Source organism: Theropithecus gelada, chromosome X (assembly GCF_003255815.1).
Source record: "Theropithecus gelada isolate Dixy chromosome X, Tgel_1.0, whole genome shotgun sequence".
Taxonomy (NCBI): Eukaryota; Metazoa; Chordata; class Mammalia; order Primates; family Cercopithecidae; genus Theropithecus; species Theropithecus gelada.
Window position 1 is genome coordinate 53,094,702 of NC_037689.1, and position 14,991 is coordinate 53,109,692.

The 14,991-nt window shown below is 39.1% G+C and overlaps 1 protein-coding gene and 1 pseudogene across 2 annotated transcripts in view; one reads left to right on the forward strand and one right to left on the reverse strand.

Moving 5' to 3' along the window:
- The window catches only part of DMD (dystrophin), a 2,044,437-nt gene that overhangs the window by 12,560 nt on the left and 2,016,886 nt on the right, over positions 1-14,991 (reverse strand). Inside the window, exon 76 of the mRNA XM_025371836.1 lies at positions 2,112-2,204. Within this exon, the coding sequence (XP_025227621.1) occupies positions 2,112-2,204 (93 nt within the window). The remainder of the gene's footprint in view (positions 1-2,111; positions 2,205-14,991) is intronic.
- Positions 5,724-6,343, forward strand: LOC112615592 (annotated as a pseudogene). The gene has a single exon (XR_003117413.1). The product of XR_003117413.1 is annotated as a high mobility group protein B3 pseudogene (transcript).

Consider the following 14,991-nt stretch of genomic DNA (forward strand, 5'->3'; position numbering starts at 1 on the left):
TTTTGTTTTTTAAGAATGTGAATTAATTTTCTCAGGCCACAAGGTACCACTGAGTAAGCAGAAACTTAAGTTACTGGAATTGGTATCGGACAAGGCCTCCTTATCTCACATTTGAGAACTTAAATCAGCACTTAAGGCCTGAAATTCTTCCGTAAGCACTAATTTAGTAAACACTAGCCAGGTGGCCTGAATTGAGTTTCCCAAGTTTCCATACAAGGAAGTAAATCAACATCAGAGATACTGACTGCTAAATACCTTATCAGAGGAGGTATACTTCTAGTCTTCCAGGAAGCTTCTTCTACACCCATGTGGTCTCTAGCTTTAAGGACTCTAAAAGTGGGACGCAGGGAGATGGTGCAAAGGATTTCACCTTACAGCTAATTAGGGTGGACCAGAGAGTCAGGTACAAAAAGGAGTCTAGGAAGTCAAGGCTGCCTATGAAGAAGCAGAGTCATGAGCCTTGCTGTAACTTGGTCTCTGCTGACCTCTTGTTTAGATGTGGAAGAAATGCCCAGGGTGCCAACAGGGTAGCCACCAACTTTCCAGAGCAGGTAAACAAGCTACCAGTTCAAGGGGCCAGGATCATACAGTAATCAATGATTGTACTGTGATTTGAATTTCTTTGGAATTCTGTATCCGCAATTGACTGTAAGTACCTTGAAGGCAAGGAACTTGTCATTTCTTCTTTTCATCCCTACTACCTCCACTGGTACGTAGTAGGTGCTAGTAAAAGCGGGCAGGACAAAGTAATGAGGAGAAAGGTGAAAGCACTTGATTCTGTCAAGCCTGTGTATGATCTTCTCATTATGAATTATGACATCTAGAAGGAGGAGATACCTAAGATAGTCAGGATGGGGATGGGGATGCGGGTGGCGGTGGGGGATGTGGGGGTGGGTGGAAGACAGATAAGATTTTTATCTGTTAAAATCAACACATCAGTGGCGCTCAGCAGTGAAAAGATGGCTGGTGCAGACATTTAAAATTAGCTTCCCCTGACGGTTCCTTAGCAACGCTCTACCAGAACATTATTGCTTTTAATGTGCACTGCACAACGTTTACTTGCACATCAAATAGCTAGGAAATGGCCATTGTTAACTGACACTGAACAAAAAGATAGGAAAAACACACTACTCAATACACCCTCCTCATTGCCCTTATGGAGAGGAACAAACAGCCCAGATTTCCTGCTGCCTGTCCCTCCCAGGCTGCCCATTAGAGGTGCCAATCACTGGCCACAAAGCCTTGTGTTTTCTCCCTTTTGTTTCTCTAGGCTTTCCTTCTATTTGATCACAGGTGACTGCCACCATCCTTGTTATTCGTTGAAGGAAGGCAAGACAGTGACTTTGTTTTATGTGAGGGCAATAAACCAAATAAATGCCCCCAGAAACGAACAGTAGTAGCAAAATATCATCTTGGATGAAGCAAGACATCTGAAGCTCATGCAAGCCAGTGGGAAAATTCTGTGTGGTAAAATGCTGTTTTTGTATGGGAACAAAATACGCAAGGCCGAAGTGATGAAGAAAAAGAAAAATATTAATGTCTTTCTTTGCTAAGCCTGTATTCCCTCTCTTGAAGTAAAAAATAATAACCAACTACTCTATGAAGATTTAGTTGTCCCTATATTTAAATGATAGAGTAAGATACAATTTTTAAATATAAAGGGCATCAGACTGCAAGTCAGAATCTCTACCACCACCGATCAGTAGGCATGTTCTAGGCCTTGCTGTAGCACGTAGTAGCCATATGTCCCTGGCAAAGGCACTATCAGGGAAGTAATTTCGTCGTCTGTAAAAGTCACATAATAATTGCTCTTCAGTAAAGGGCACCTCATAATTAACTCTTCAGACTAATGTGTGAAGCAAGTAAAATACTTGACAAATAGAAGGTGGTATTCTTATTTCTGGAAACATGTTGACTTCACAGGTATTTGAATTCAGAATACTCTACACCAGAAATTCACACTTACAAATCAAATCTTTTCACCATGGACCCAAATTGCCATTCTGATACCGCGTGTTGGCTTCCAGATGGAAATACACACACCAGTTGGGTGGGGAAGCGAGTGGCCTGATCCCAGCAAATCTGAGTCCCTTCTAGGTATTTGAGCTTACCTCTTGAACTAGGGAAGGAGTTGTTGAGTTGCTCCATCACCTCCTCCAACCCTGTGCTTGTGTCCTGGGGAGGACTGAGAACATCTTCCTCACCTTAATAAAAGCAAAAACAAATAATGGAAAATTACATTTATACAAAGCAGATATTAAAGAAAAGGGCCATAATTACATTTTTAACACCATTATAAATTCATCTCACTTGCTCATAAATAACAAAAAAAACTCCTCAAGCTTAGTAATTAGGAAATAATTCTTTAAAGGGACGAATTCCATACAGTAGTTTATCTGTATCATTACCCTTGGAGAAAAAAAAAACCTGTATATCTTTTTTGAGATGGAGTCTTGCTCTGTTGTCCAGGCTGAAGTGCAGTGGCACGATCTTGGCTCACTGCAACCTCTGCCTCCCAGGTTCAAACGATTCCTCTGCCTCAGCCTCCCGAGTAGCTGGGACTACAGGCATGCACCACCACGTCCAGCTAATTTTTGTATTTTTAGTAGAGACAGGGTTTCACCATATTGGCCAGGCTGGTCTCGAACTCCTGACCTCATGATCCGCCCACCTCGGACTCCCAAAGTGCTTGGATTACAGGCGTGAGCCACCACGCCCAGCCTACTGTGTGTCTTTTTAAAAGCTGACTAGAAGAATTACTTGAAATGTGCCCCGCACATAGAAATGATAAATACATGAGATAATGAATACTCTAAATACCGTGACTTGATCATTACACATTCTGTGTATGCAAAAAAAAAAAATCGCATGTACTCCATAAATATGTACGAATATTATACTTCAGTAAAAAACAGGCTGGGTGTGGTCGCTCATGCCTGTAATCTCAGCCCCTTGGGAAGCCGAGGTGGGAGAAGTGTTTGATGCCAGGAATTTGAGAGCAGCCTGGGCAACACAGTGAGACTCTGTCTCTATTTAAAACAAACAAACAAACAAACAAACAAAATAAATCTAAAAATAAAAAAAAAAAAAGTCAATGGAAAAAGGTAAAACTGACAAACTCTCTTTTGTGCCCCATTAACAAATGTGAAACTTTGTTCTATGTAATAAAATAAGTATTACTGCACACTTGCAGTGCAGTCTCCTCAACACAAAAGAATAAGAACTGAACACTTTGCAATCACTTCATGAAGGTAAGAAGGGAGTTGAGACACTGAGGTCTTTTCTTCACTCTTTTGACATTTAACCAAAAATACAAATGAAACTCAAGTACCTTTAAACTCCAATGTAATAGAAATAAAAATAGTATGTGTCCTATATAGGTCATGAAATATGAATATTCTAAAAACGGTAGATATGGCATATACCAGAGAGTTATAGTCCTTTCCTCTTTGTTACTTGGGACTACTTTATCATAATTATGTTTTGGGTTTTATAAAGAAGACATTACAAAAATTTTGACTGTTTATGTGAGGAGAAAATGATGATCTGGAAACAAACCTATGGATGGATGATATTTACTGGGATTGGAAGTCTCCTTGTAGATTTTGTGGATCTGTGTCTCTCTTGTTTGTTCATGTGTTAAAGAAATACACTTCAAACAGCATTTGCAAGTAAAAGGGAGATTTCTTAGGTGCAAACAAAATTTGAAAGTAATTTTTCATAATATACAATCTTCCAATAGTGAAAATAACTTCTATTCAAGCTCTATTTGTTTTGCCCATTGTCACTTCCATCTAAAATAAGACCTTGCTTTAGCAAGTCAACCATAGTGAACTTGCTTAGGGACAACCTCAGTTTTACATCTGACTTGGAACTGCTTCGGAAGCCAGTGAGTAAATGACTTAAATATGCTTGTCATTTCCTTTGGTCTATGCCACTTGGATTTTCATCTATGATTATAATCCTGCATTTATTCCTTGTGTGGTTTTTTTTTTTTATACAGCAGAAGCTAAAAGAATCACTGCCAATGCTAACCATTAAGACAAAATCATATTCTAGGTGGATGTGAGGCTTCATATTTTTATTAGAATGGAGGGATAAGAACGTAAGGTAGATAAAAAGCCTCAGACTATGTGAGTCTCCTGGTAACATACCACAGGAAACCTCTTTGCAATATCAAGTACAGGAAACAGGTGCTGAAGAATTAAGGTCACGAAGCAGAAAAGGAATAGTTACAAACTCTTTCTCTCTTCTCTTCTCTTTCTCTCTTCCTCCCCCCTCACACACATGCACTATTTGCTTAAGTTTGTGCCTTTAGAAAAAGAAGTGAAATTCAGTATTTTTAGTTTCATTTTTCTTGCAGTTTTAAACTACCATTATCTGGTGAAGATGAAATGAATGAAATACTACCAAGAGGATCAAGATCCTGACAACTGAAGGGCTGATTACATCTCTCTGTTCCATTACTGATGTAAATTTTTGCTGAATTGGGAAACATGAGGCATTTTTAATGACAGTAAGTCCACTTTAGTGAAAGTATGCCTTACCGAATAAATCAGAACCAAGAGAACATCATGAACGACGCTCATGAGCATCGATGTTAATATTTCTGACAGTTTAATTACATCATATTGGAGCTCTAGGAACTCAGTTGTACTGTGTTAAAATTCAGGCACAGTTCAATGAAGTGACTGGCATTCCTGTTCCTGAATTATTTCAAAGATCAAATTATAAAGTATAAACCTAATGATGTCAGCCAAGTTTATCTTTCCAGATAAACTCTCTGTGAGTCTTTAATATGAGTGTCCAAGTATAATGCAAATGTAAAATTGGCTTATTTGCTTTAATGGAAAACTTTTATAGCAGTGATAATTGCATCCATTCAGATATTTTTTGAGTGCCTATTACATTCTAGGTAGTATAAAAACAAGTAGGCCGGGCGCGGTGGCTCACGCCTGTAATCCCAGCACTTTGGGAGGCCGAGGCGGGCGGATCACAAGGTCAGGAGATCGAGACCACAGTGAAACCCCGTCTCTACTAAAAATACAAAAAATTAGCCGGGCGCGGTGGCGGGCGCCTGTAGTCCCAGCTACTCAGGAGGCTGAGGCAGGAGAATGGCGTGAACCCAGGAGGCGGAGCTTGCAGTGAGCCGAGATCGCGCCACTGCACTCCAGTCTGGGCGACAGCGTGAGACTCTGTCTCAAAAAAAAAAAAAAAAAAAAAAAACAAGTAGAATATAATCTTGTTTTCTTCTTTTCTCAATATTTTCACGATTTCTCAAGATGGTTTTAACTCATTGTTTGTTTTGTTTGTTTGTTTTTGTTTTTGTTTTTGAGATAGAGTCGTGCTCTGTCGTCCAGGCTGGAGTGCAGTGGTGGAATCTCAGCTAGCTGCAACCTCTGCCTCCCGTGTTCAAGCGATTCTCTTGCCTCAGCCTCCTGAGCAGCTGGGACTACAGGCACATGCCACCATGCCCGGCTAATTTTTTGTATATTTTAGTAGAGATGGGGTTTCACCGTGTCAGCCAGGATAGTCTCAATTTCCTGACCTCGTGATCTGCCGGCCTCGGCCTCCCAAAGTGCTGGGATTACAGGCATGAGCCACCACGCCCAGGCTCATCTCTTTTTAAGAATCGAAATCAGACATCACATATGTGCATGAATAGAAGTAAATCAACTCATTGAAAAATGCTTAATGCGAGACTAGCGAACAATACAGTCAGGATGGCTAAAGGTGACCCCAAGAAACCAAAGGGCAAGATGTCTACTTATGCCTTCTTTGTGCAGACGTGCAGAGAAGAACATAAGAAAAACCCAGAGGTCCCTGTCAATTTTGCAGAATTTTCCAAGAAGTGCTGTGAGAGGTGGAAGACAATGTCCGGGAAAGAGAAATCTAAATTTGATGAAATGGCAAAGGCAGATAAAGTGCTCTATGATCGGGAAATGAAGGATTATGGACCAGCTAAGGGAGGCAAGAAGAAGGAGGATCCTAATGCTCCCAAAAGGCCACCGTCTGGATTCTTCCTGTTCTGTTCAGAATTCCACCCCAAGATCAAATCCACAAACCCCGACATCTCTATTGGAGATGTGGCAAAAAAGCTGGGTGAGATGTGGAATAATTTAAATGACAGTGAAAAGCAGCCTTACATCACTAAGGCAGCAAAGCTGAAGGAGAAGTATGAGAAGGATGCTGCTGACTATAAGTCGAAAGGAAAGTTTGATGGTGCAAAGGGTCCTGCTAAAGTTGCCTGGAAAAAGGTTGAAGAGGAAGATGAAGAAGAGGAGGAGGAAGAAGAGAAGAAGAGAAGAAGAAGAAGGAGGAGGAGGAGGAGGAGGATGAATAAAGAAACTATCTGTCAAAAAAAAAATGCTTAATGCCTAATATTTTCTGTGTCAGAATATATTGTAAAAGTTAAAACAGCTAAATGAAACCTGAAGTTAAAGTAATACCACTGTAATATTTGATACTAACCCAGATTTTTAAAATGCCTTTTAAAAACCACAGAAGTTTAAAAACAGTAAGATTAATTTATTTATTCAAATATTTATTAAAATCCAACTATTGTTCACTGAAGATATATCAATAGGCAAACCGCACCCACACACTCTCTCTGTGAAACTCGCATTCTTATGGAGGCACACAGGCTTAACAAGTAAATAAGTAAACTATATAGGTATGTTGAGTGGTGATGAACACTCTGAGGAGAGGGCTAGCAAGGGACAATGAGAGTCATCAGAAAGTGGAGTCTTGGAAGTCCTCATTGATGAGATGCAGTTGAGCAAAAGCTTTAAGAACTGGAGGGTATGAGTTGCACAAGTATTTGAGGGAAAAGTGCTCCACACGGAAGGACTGGCAAATGTAAAGACTCTGAGAGGGGAGTGTGACTGACTTGCTCAAGTACAGCAAGAAATCCAATGTAGATAAAGCAGAGTGAACAAGAGCTGGGAAAACAGTACTTCCCTGGCCTGGGAATTTGGATTTGGCCACATAACCTACTTTGGAAAATGGAATGTAAGCAGGCATGACAAAAGTAGAGGCTTAGAATGTCTTTGCATGGTTGGGGTTGCCCTCTTGTGCTTATGTGCACAAGAAGCATATGGCCCAGGTAGCTTGCTGGCCCAAGAAGGATGACAGACATGTTGAACAGATCTGAACCCAGACCACAACTTGGTGTCAAGTCCAGCTGAGTGCCAGCAAAAGTTCAGTCAAACAACAGATGCATGAACAAGAAATATGCAACTTGAGAATTTTGTGGTTATTTGTTATGCAGCAACAGCTGACTGATACACTATTATGGACATCAAACAAGCCAGATACAATATGGTTTGTCTAATAATACACTATGTAGCTACAACACAATAGGTGTAGTATTAATCCATTTTCACACTGCTATAGAGATACTACCTGAGACTCGGTAATTTATAAAGGAAAGAGGTTTAATTGACTCACAGTTCCAGATGGCTGGGGAGGCCCCAGGAGGCCTAATGATTATAAGCTTACAATCATGGTGGAAGGCAAAGGGGAAGCAAGGCACCTCTTATATGGCAGCAGGAGAGAGAGAGAGAATGAGGGGGGAAGTGCCACACACTTTTAAAACCATCAGCTCTCCTGAGAACTCACTATCACGAGAACAGCATGGGGGAAAACTTCATGATACAATCACCTCCCACCAGGTCCCTCCCCTGACACATGGGGATTACAATTCGAGATGAGATTTGGGTGGGAACACGGAGCCAAACCATAAATTGGCAACCCCAAAATATTTCTGACTCTAACAATAATACCTGTCATCACAAGCTCCTCATCACCAAAAACAAAACAAAAACACCTTTTCACTTTTTTCAGTTATTCAACAAGAAAATACTTATTGAGTTCCAGTTTCACACTAGAGACTTGCACAGCCCTTATCCCTACTTCATGGATTCACTGCCTGCTCAAATAGCATATTGCTAGTGTTTGGGGGATTTTAAACTTAGTTGATGATAATTCTTTTTTTTTTCCAGGTAGATATTTTAATGTAACAATATAATGATATAGGCAATGATATAATCAATTATATGATTTCAGATTTCACATTGTAATTATCCTTTAAGAAACTGCTATTTCTATAGTTTTGGTGAAATTGCAAAGAAAAAAATTCACAATGATCTGAAAATGCTATTAAAATACACCCCCCTTTTTTTTTTCAACTACATATCTCTATGAGGTCAGACTTTGACAAAACAGCATAACAGATGCAATGCAGAAGCAGAAAAGAGCCCAGCTGTCCTGTTAATATTATAAGATATTAAAGAGATTTGCAAAAATGTAAAGTGATACCACTATATAAAATGATAAAATGATAGTCAAAATGTAAAATAGCCACTTTTTAAAATGTGGCTGCTAGAAGACTTTAAATTACATTATTTGTTGTTTGAGATGATATAATTATTTTTTCATATGATATGCAATATGCATTAACATGATTTTATTATTGCTTTTAAAAAATAAATATTTAAAAATTGTGAAAATGTAGATTATAAGTTTCCCAAACTTCCACCCCCACCCACCACCAGCACCAAGAATTCTGGTTCCATAGGAATGGGCTTGGGCCTGGAAATGTTCATTTTGTATAATTCCTCCAGGTGATTATGATGCAGACAGGCCTCATCTACCCTTCAGACAGGTGCTGTCTAAGGCCCCTCCCACTCCTAAAGTGTAAACAGAAAGAATGAAGAGAAATATATTATTTTAAGGTCAATGGAGAGATTTGAAATGGTGTTTTTGTTTCCTCTGTGTAGATTTCAGGGCCAGTCATGTGACCTCACTACAAACAAGTTTTTTTTTGTGTCAATGGATGGCAATTCTTTAACACTTAAACTTGACTCTACTCCAAGGTGATTTCCAGAAACACACATAAATAATAGATGTCAGTGTGGATGTGGATGTGGTGAAAACAGAACACTTTTACACTGCTGGTGGGAATGTAAACTAGGACAACCACTATGGAAAACACTATGGAGGCTCCTTAAAGGACTAAAATGTAGAACTACCATTATTACTGGGTATCTACCCAAAGGAAAGGAAGTCCTTATGTGAAAAATATACTTGCATACCAAGATTATAGCAGCACGATTCATAATTGCAGAAATATGGAACCAGCTTAAATGCCCATCAACTAACGAGTGGATAAAGAAAATGCAGTATATACGTGTGTGTGTGTGTGTGTGTGTATATATATATGTATGTATACACACACACACACACACACACACACACACCATGGAATACTACTCAGCCACAAAAAGGAATGAAATAATGGCATTCATAGCAACCTGGATGGAGTTGGAGACCATTATTCTAAGTAAAGTAACTCAGGAATAGACAACCAAACATTGTATGTTCTCACTTATAAGTGGGAGTTAAGCTATGCAGATACAAAGGCATAAGAATGATACAATGGACTCTGGGGACTCAGGGGGAAGGGTGGGAGTGCAGTGAAGGATAAAAGGCTGCACGCTGGGTACAGTGTACACTGCTCAGGTGATGGGTGCACCAAAATGTCAGAAATCACCACCGAACAACTTATTCATGTAACCAAACACTACCTATTCCCTGAAAACTATTGAAATAATAAAAAGAAAAATAATGGTTTTTGAATTATTAGCTAGTTAGTCATCTTGGCTTGTCTGTTGTGGTCCAAATAAATCACTGAAACATTTTTTAAAATAAGGAAAGACATAGTCAAAGTTAAACAGTACCGTGATACAGCACAATATGATAGTCTCCTTTAATCACTGCTGAAATGAAGAAAAAATAAGTCGGATGACTCAATTTAATCTGAGAAAAAAGAAAAGGAATGCTTTGCCATGGCAAGATATTCTTCAGTCTTCTGAAACATAACGATGGTTTCAGATCCCTTTCTTGAAAGGATGATATGCCATCTGACTCACTTCCCTTTCTTTGATTCAAATACTGATAACGGTTTTATTTACTTAAAAAGTGATTTTAGCCAGAACCTATGCAGCCGATGCAGAATAGACACAAGAATCACTCCTGTGATTCTGTCTGAATCTAAATAAATTATTTTCTCTTTTTTAAAAAAGGAGTTGTGTACAAGAAATTATTTTTTCTTATAAAGGGGACTGTGTATGAGCAAATATGCCCACCAACATTTTTCTTTGGATTTTAACCAGTGTCCAACTTGATGTGTTATCTTACTACTTGTGTATTTCCTGCCTTTCTCCAGTATTTTTTAGAAGAAAAAGCACAATGATTTATCCAATACCCAATATTTGGCTTCAATTAATTTTTTTCCTTATGATATAGGACAGATGCTTTCAATTTCACACATAAATTCTGTGTGTAACATCTTTAATATATTATGGTGTACAGTGTTGTTGCTGATTACCAGCTGATCAGTTTTGAATGGCGGTGAAAGCTAAATATCTTAAACGTGTGGGCTGTTCCATGTGTACACAAGAATGTATTGTGCTTGATTTCCAAAAAATTAACTCAATAAGCACTTTACTGATTGTCGCACAGAGTGTCCTCACATAGTAATGACAATGAGCAAGACTTATATCCCGTCCTTAAGGAGCTTAAGTTCTAGGGAGTTGTAGGCAGAAGCAAGAAGTACTAGTAACTGCCTGAAAACATGGCCGGGTGTGGTGGCTCACGCCTGTAATCCCAGCACTTTGGGAGGCTGAGGCGGGTGGATTGCTTGAGGTCAGGAGTTCAAGAACAGCCTGGCCAACATGGTGAAACCCTATCTCTACTAAAAATACAAGAAAAATTAGCCAGGCATGGTGGCAGGCTTGTAATCCCAGCTACTCGGGAGGGTGAGGCAGGAGAATTACTTGAACCCAGGAGGTGGAGGTTGCAGTGAGCCGAGATCGTGCCACTGCACTCCAGCCTGGGCAATAAAGCGAGACTTCGTCTCACACAAAAGAAACAACACCACCACCACCACCGCCAACAACACCAGAACGATATAATGCATGATTAAGTTTCAAAAGAAAACTCACTAAGTGAAAAGAAAGGATGCTATATTTCAGGTTAAGAACATAATGTACTCAAGGCAAAAGAGCACATTTATTTATTCTGTTGTCAAACAGAAGGCATAAAATGCTTACGGAGGGGAATAATATGATACCATTTGAATGGCAGAAGAGGAACTAAAGTATCTGGAAGATAGCCTAGAAAGGGAGAGAGACCAAAGGCAGAGGAACCAATTAGGAAAGTATTCATATTGTCTGTTCAGGTAGTACATGATGAGGACTAAATTTGGGTAGAAGTAGCTGAATTGAAAAATTTTGTTCTTTTTTATAAGTAGCAAAACAGACTGACCTTGGTGACTGGATTGATGGTGGTGGAACATAGCTAAGGAAGGCAGGTAAAGGAAGAATGTGTAGAAAATGACTTTTTATAGATTGGGAAATTGGAAGAGATGTTCCAAAGGTTGATCATGATTTCAGATTGGGCTCTATTTTTATTTACAATTTTATCCAGAAGATGCTCAGGTGGGAGGTCTGGGCTGGAAATCTTAAGAGTTGTCAACATAGCAGAAGCCAAAGAATGGAAGGAGTGCCCAGGGAGAGTGAAGAAGGGTGAAGGGGATGGAGAATCTTGAGGAAAACCTTGATGTGATATACTGAGGATACCTTACCTATATGGTAATCTGGCATAAAACATTTAACCTGAACCCAATCACTTGGATTCAAGCAGACAAATTCAAATTGGGGGACATTCTACAAAACATCTAGCCTGACCTCTTCTAATATATCAATGTCATGAAAGATTTAAAGAGGCTGGGAAAGTGCTTCAGATTAAAGGAGACTACAGGGACATAACAAAATGCAAAGCTGTGCCTTCATTGATCCTGAATGAAAAATATCGCTATAAGGAATATTAATTGGCAGAATTGGAGGTATTTGAAGTTCTACATTAGATAACAGTATTGTTCTTTTTTGAGTGTAGTAACTGTGCTTATGTAAGAATATCTTTCATTTTAGAAGACACATGTTCAAGTGTTTCAGGGTGAAGTGTTATGTATGAAACATAACCACTGAGTGGATCAGTGAAAAAAATCAACAAACTGTATACACACATGAATATGATTAAATATGCACATAAAATATAAGCACATACAGTATATAAAGATACATTAAAATACAGATATACATGTTAATCTAAATATATGCAATCCATTTAACAACACATGAATGTAAAAGTACATAAATAGATATAAAGCAAATGTGGCAAACTGTTGAATTAATTGCAATTTTGCCGTAAGTTTGAAATTGTTCTAAATAAAAAGCTAGGGAGCCATTATGTCATAAACCTCAAATGTACATGATAAATTTTATTTTTTAAAAAGCAAAGGAACAGTTTACTTTTTAAATAAACAAAATATAAAATGCTTCAAAAAACAGTAATCTGGTGGAAAGTTAGGAGTCATCAGAGATAAGGAGTTGTTCGGACATCATAGATTTGTGTATGGAGCCCATGAGAGCCAATAGAGGATAAACATTGTTAATTTCCATTTTGTTCTGTATTTGCTTCCTCCAATAGAATGTAAGTTTCATTAGCACATTGTCTCAGTAAGAACTGTACAGAACACAAATGGTACATAGAGACTCAGTGATAAGTATTTCATGGCTTGAGGAAATATGCTGACTCTTTAGACACATCACCTAGTATGACTTGTCTCATGTATCACTTAAAAGAAAATCAGTCGTCGGGGATGTATATTTAAAGAATGCAGCTCTATCCAGAATGTGGTTCAGCAAATCCCAGCCTTATATCTCAAACCTTCAAAGCACGAGGATACACACTGCATTTATTTAAACACCTGTGTGCATCCTTCAAGAAGACAGTAAGGTTTTTTCCCTTTTTAAATGAAGTTAGCTTATGCAGTTTGATATGGTTTGGTTCTGTGTCCCCACCCAAATCTCATGTTGAATTTGTAATCCCCATGTGCTGTGGGAGGGATCTGGTGGGAGGTGATTGGATCATGGGGGCGGTTTCCCCCATGCTGTTCTCATGATAGTGAGTTCGTGTAAGATCGTGTAAAAGTGTGGCGGTTCCCCCCTTGTTGTCTCTCTCCTGCCGCTACGTAGCACTGGCCTTGCTTCCCCTTCACCTTCCCCAGCCATGTGGAATTGAGGCAATAAACCTCTTTTCTTCATAAATTACCCAGTCTCAGGTAGTTCTTTATAGCCATGTGAAAACAGACTAATACACAGTTCAAGAAAAAGTACCTTTGAATTCAGTCTTTTCTTTCAGAGGACAAATTTAACCACACAGCTTATCCATTTTATACCAGCAAGTTATCTCTTAGCTTAACTCAGCCATTGGAATATAGCACTTTTGTCCTGGTATCCAGTTCTATCATGATCTTTTTAGCTCCACAGATCATCAGGTCCACATCCTAATGTGCATTTTAATTTGGGTGCTTTAATGGGTATGCTGCCTAATCCCCATTGTTAACAACCTAAATAATCAATGCTTCTAAGCACCCAGGGCTCTGAATCTCACCACTAAAATATTTGACTTAGTTTCATATGCTTTACTTAAAAATGGGGGAAAATCCTGAAGTAAAAAAAAAACAAGAGGTACTAAAGCTCAGTTGTTTTCAGAATTTACCGACTTTGCAAATGCATACAATAGTTTTTCATGTAGTGTGTTACCATTTACAATCCCAACAGTTTATTAGCTATAGTTAGATCTCAGGTGGAGAGAGAGAATGTGACACAGAGGTTGCCTTAAATCATGGAGCTGTAGTAAATTCAGGAAAACAACCTCAAACATATCCTTTTCCTTCTCAAAAAAATCAAAACCTGGCTTTCCTACAAGGTTTGGCTTCTCCAGAGGAGGATGTGCCTCTTCCCACTGCTCCAGGTTCTTGAACTTCATCACATTTATTTCAACCACCCTGTCTCTTTCCTCAGAAATGCTCACCTCCTCAGAGCCCTCATCCATCTTCTTCAACATCTTTTCCATCCTGATCTACCACTGTCATCATGATAAGGACTTCACCCCTCTGCTGATAAGCTCTGCAACGTTGGTCTCATCAACTCCATGAACTGCACTCCTTACCCGTCAGTGATCTCCAAGTAAAATCTTCAGCAGCTCACTGGGAGGCACCATCTTAGATGTATAAATTGCTTGAAAGTATTTTACTTCCATGATATCCAACTTTTGAATTTTCCTGACTCTGATCTCCAGATTTTTCACCATAAAACTCACCCACACCCTTGACTTTTCCTTTCTGTCCTATCCATTTTGGTTAAGGCACTTTGCCTCTCTTTATTCTACCCTCACGGAGGAGCTCAAGTATGAAATGAATTCCTGAACGCACCATCATATCAGGCAATAGAGCTGTAAGTGTACAGAATCAATGAGTCACAGGTCTTTTCTATTCCGTGAAGTAAGATTGAGAGGACCAAGTATAACCAGTTTAGGACCCAGGGAAAAGTAAGGATACAGGATGGAGCTGACTCATACTGGGCCTTTACAGAGAAAGAGAAATGAGGGAGGGGGACCAAGTATTTGTGGCCTTCATAAAACCCTCTGTTGTCTAGCCAGACACAGGAGGAAAAACCAATGAGCAGCTGGCTAGCAACCCCTGTCCTAGCCATTCATTACCACTGTAAAATGCCCTACTCTCGTTTTGACCTTTGATCATTTATGCCTTATCAGTTCCACCTTTCTTAGAACCTAGTCCTAGGCAGAGAACATTGCTAAGAATGAGAACAGACCATGTTGACCATTTCCTCAACAAATTCATCCAACTTCCGCCAAAGGCTTCCTTCTTACTTGGTAATGTTTCAAAATTGTCTTCACTTTCCTTAATCCTCATTCATTTTAAGATTACCTAGTCTTTCATTTCATTGAAACAACAGAAGTTTTCCACCTTCCCTTCTCTTAGCCTAAAATGGTTTCTCAAAATTACCCAATGCATTTATAGTGACCCAATGGACTGTGATTTATTTTAATTTCCATTGAGCT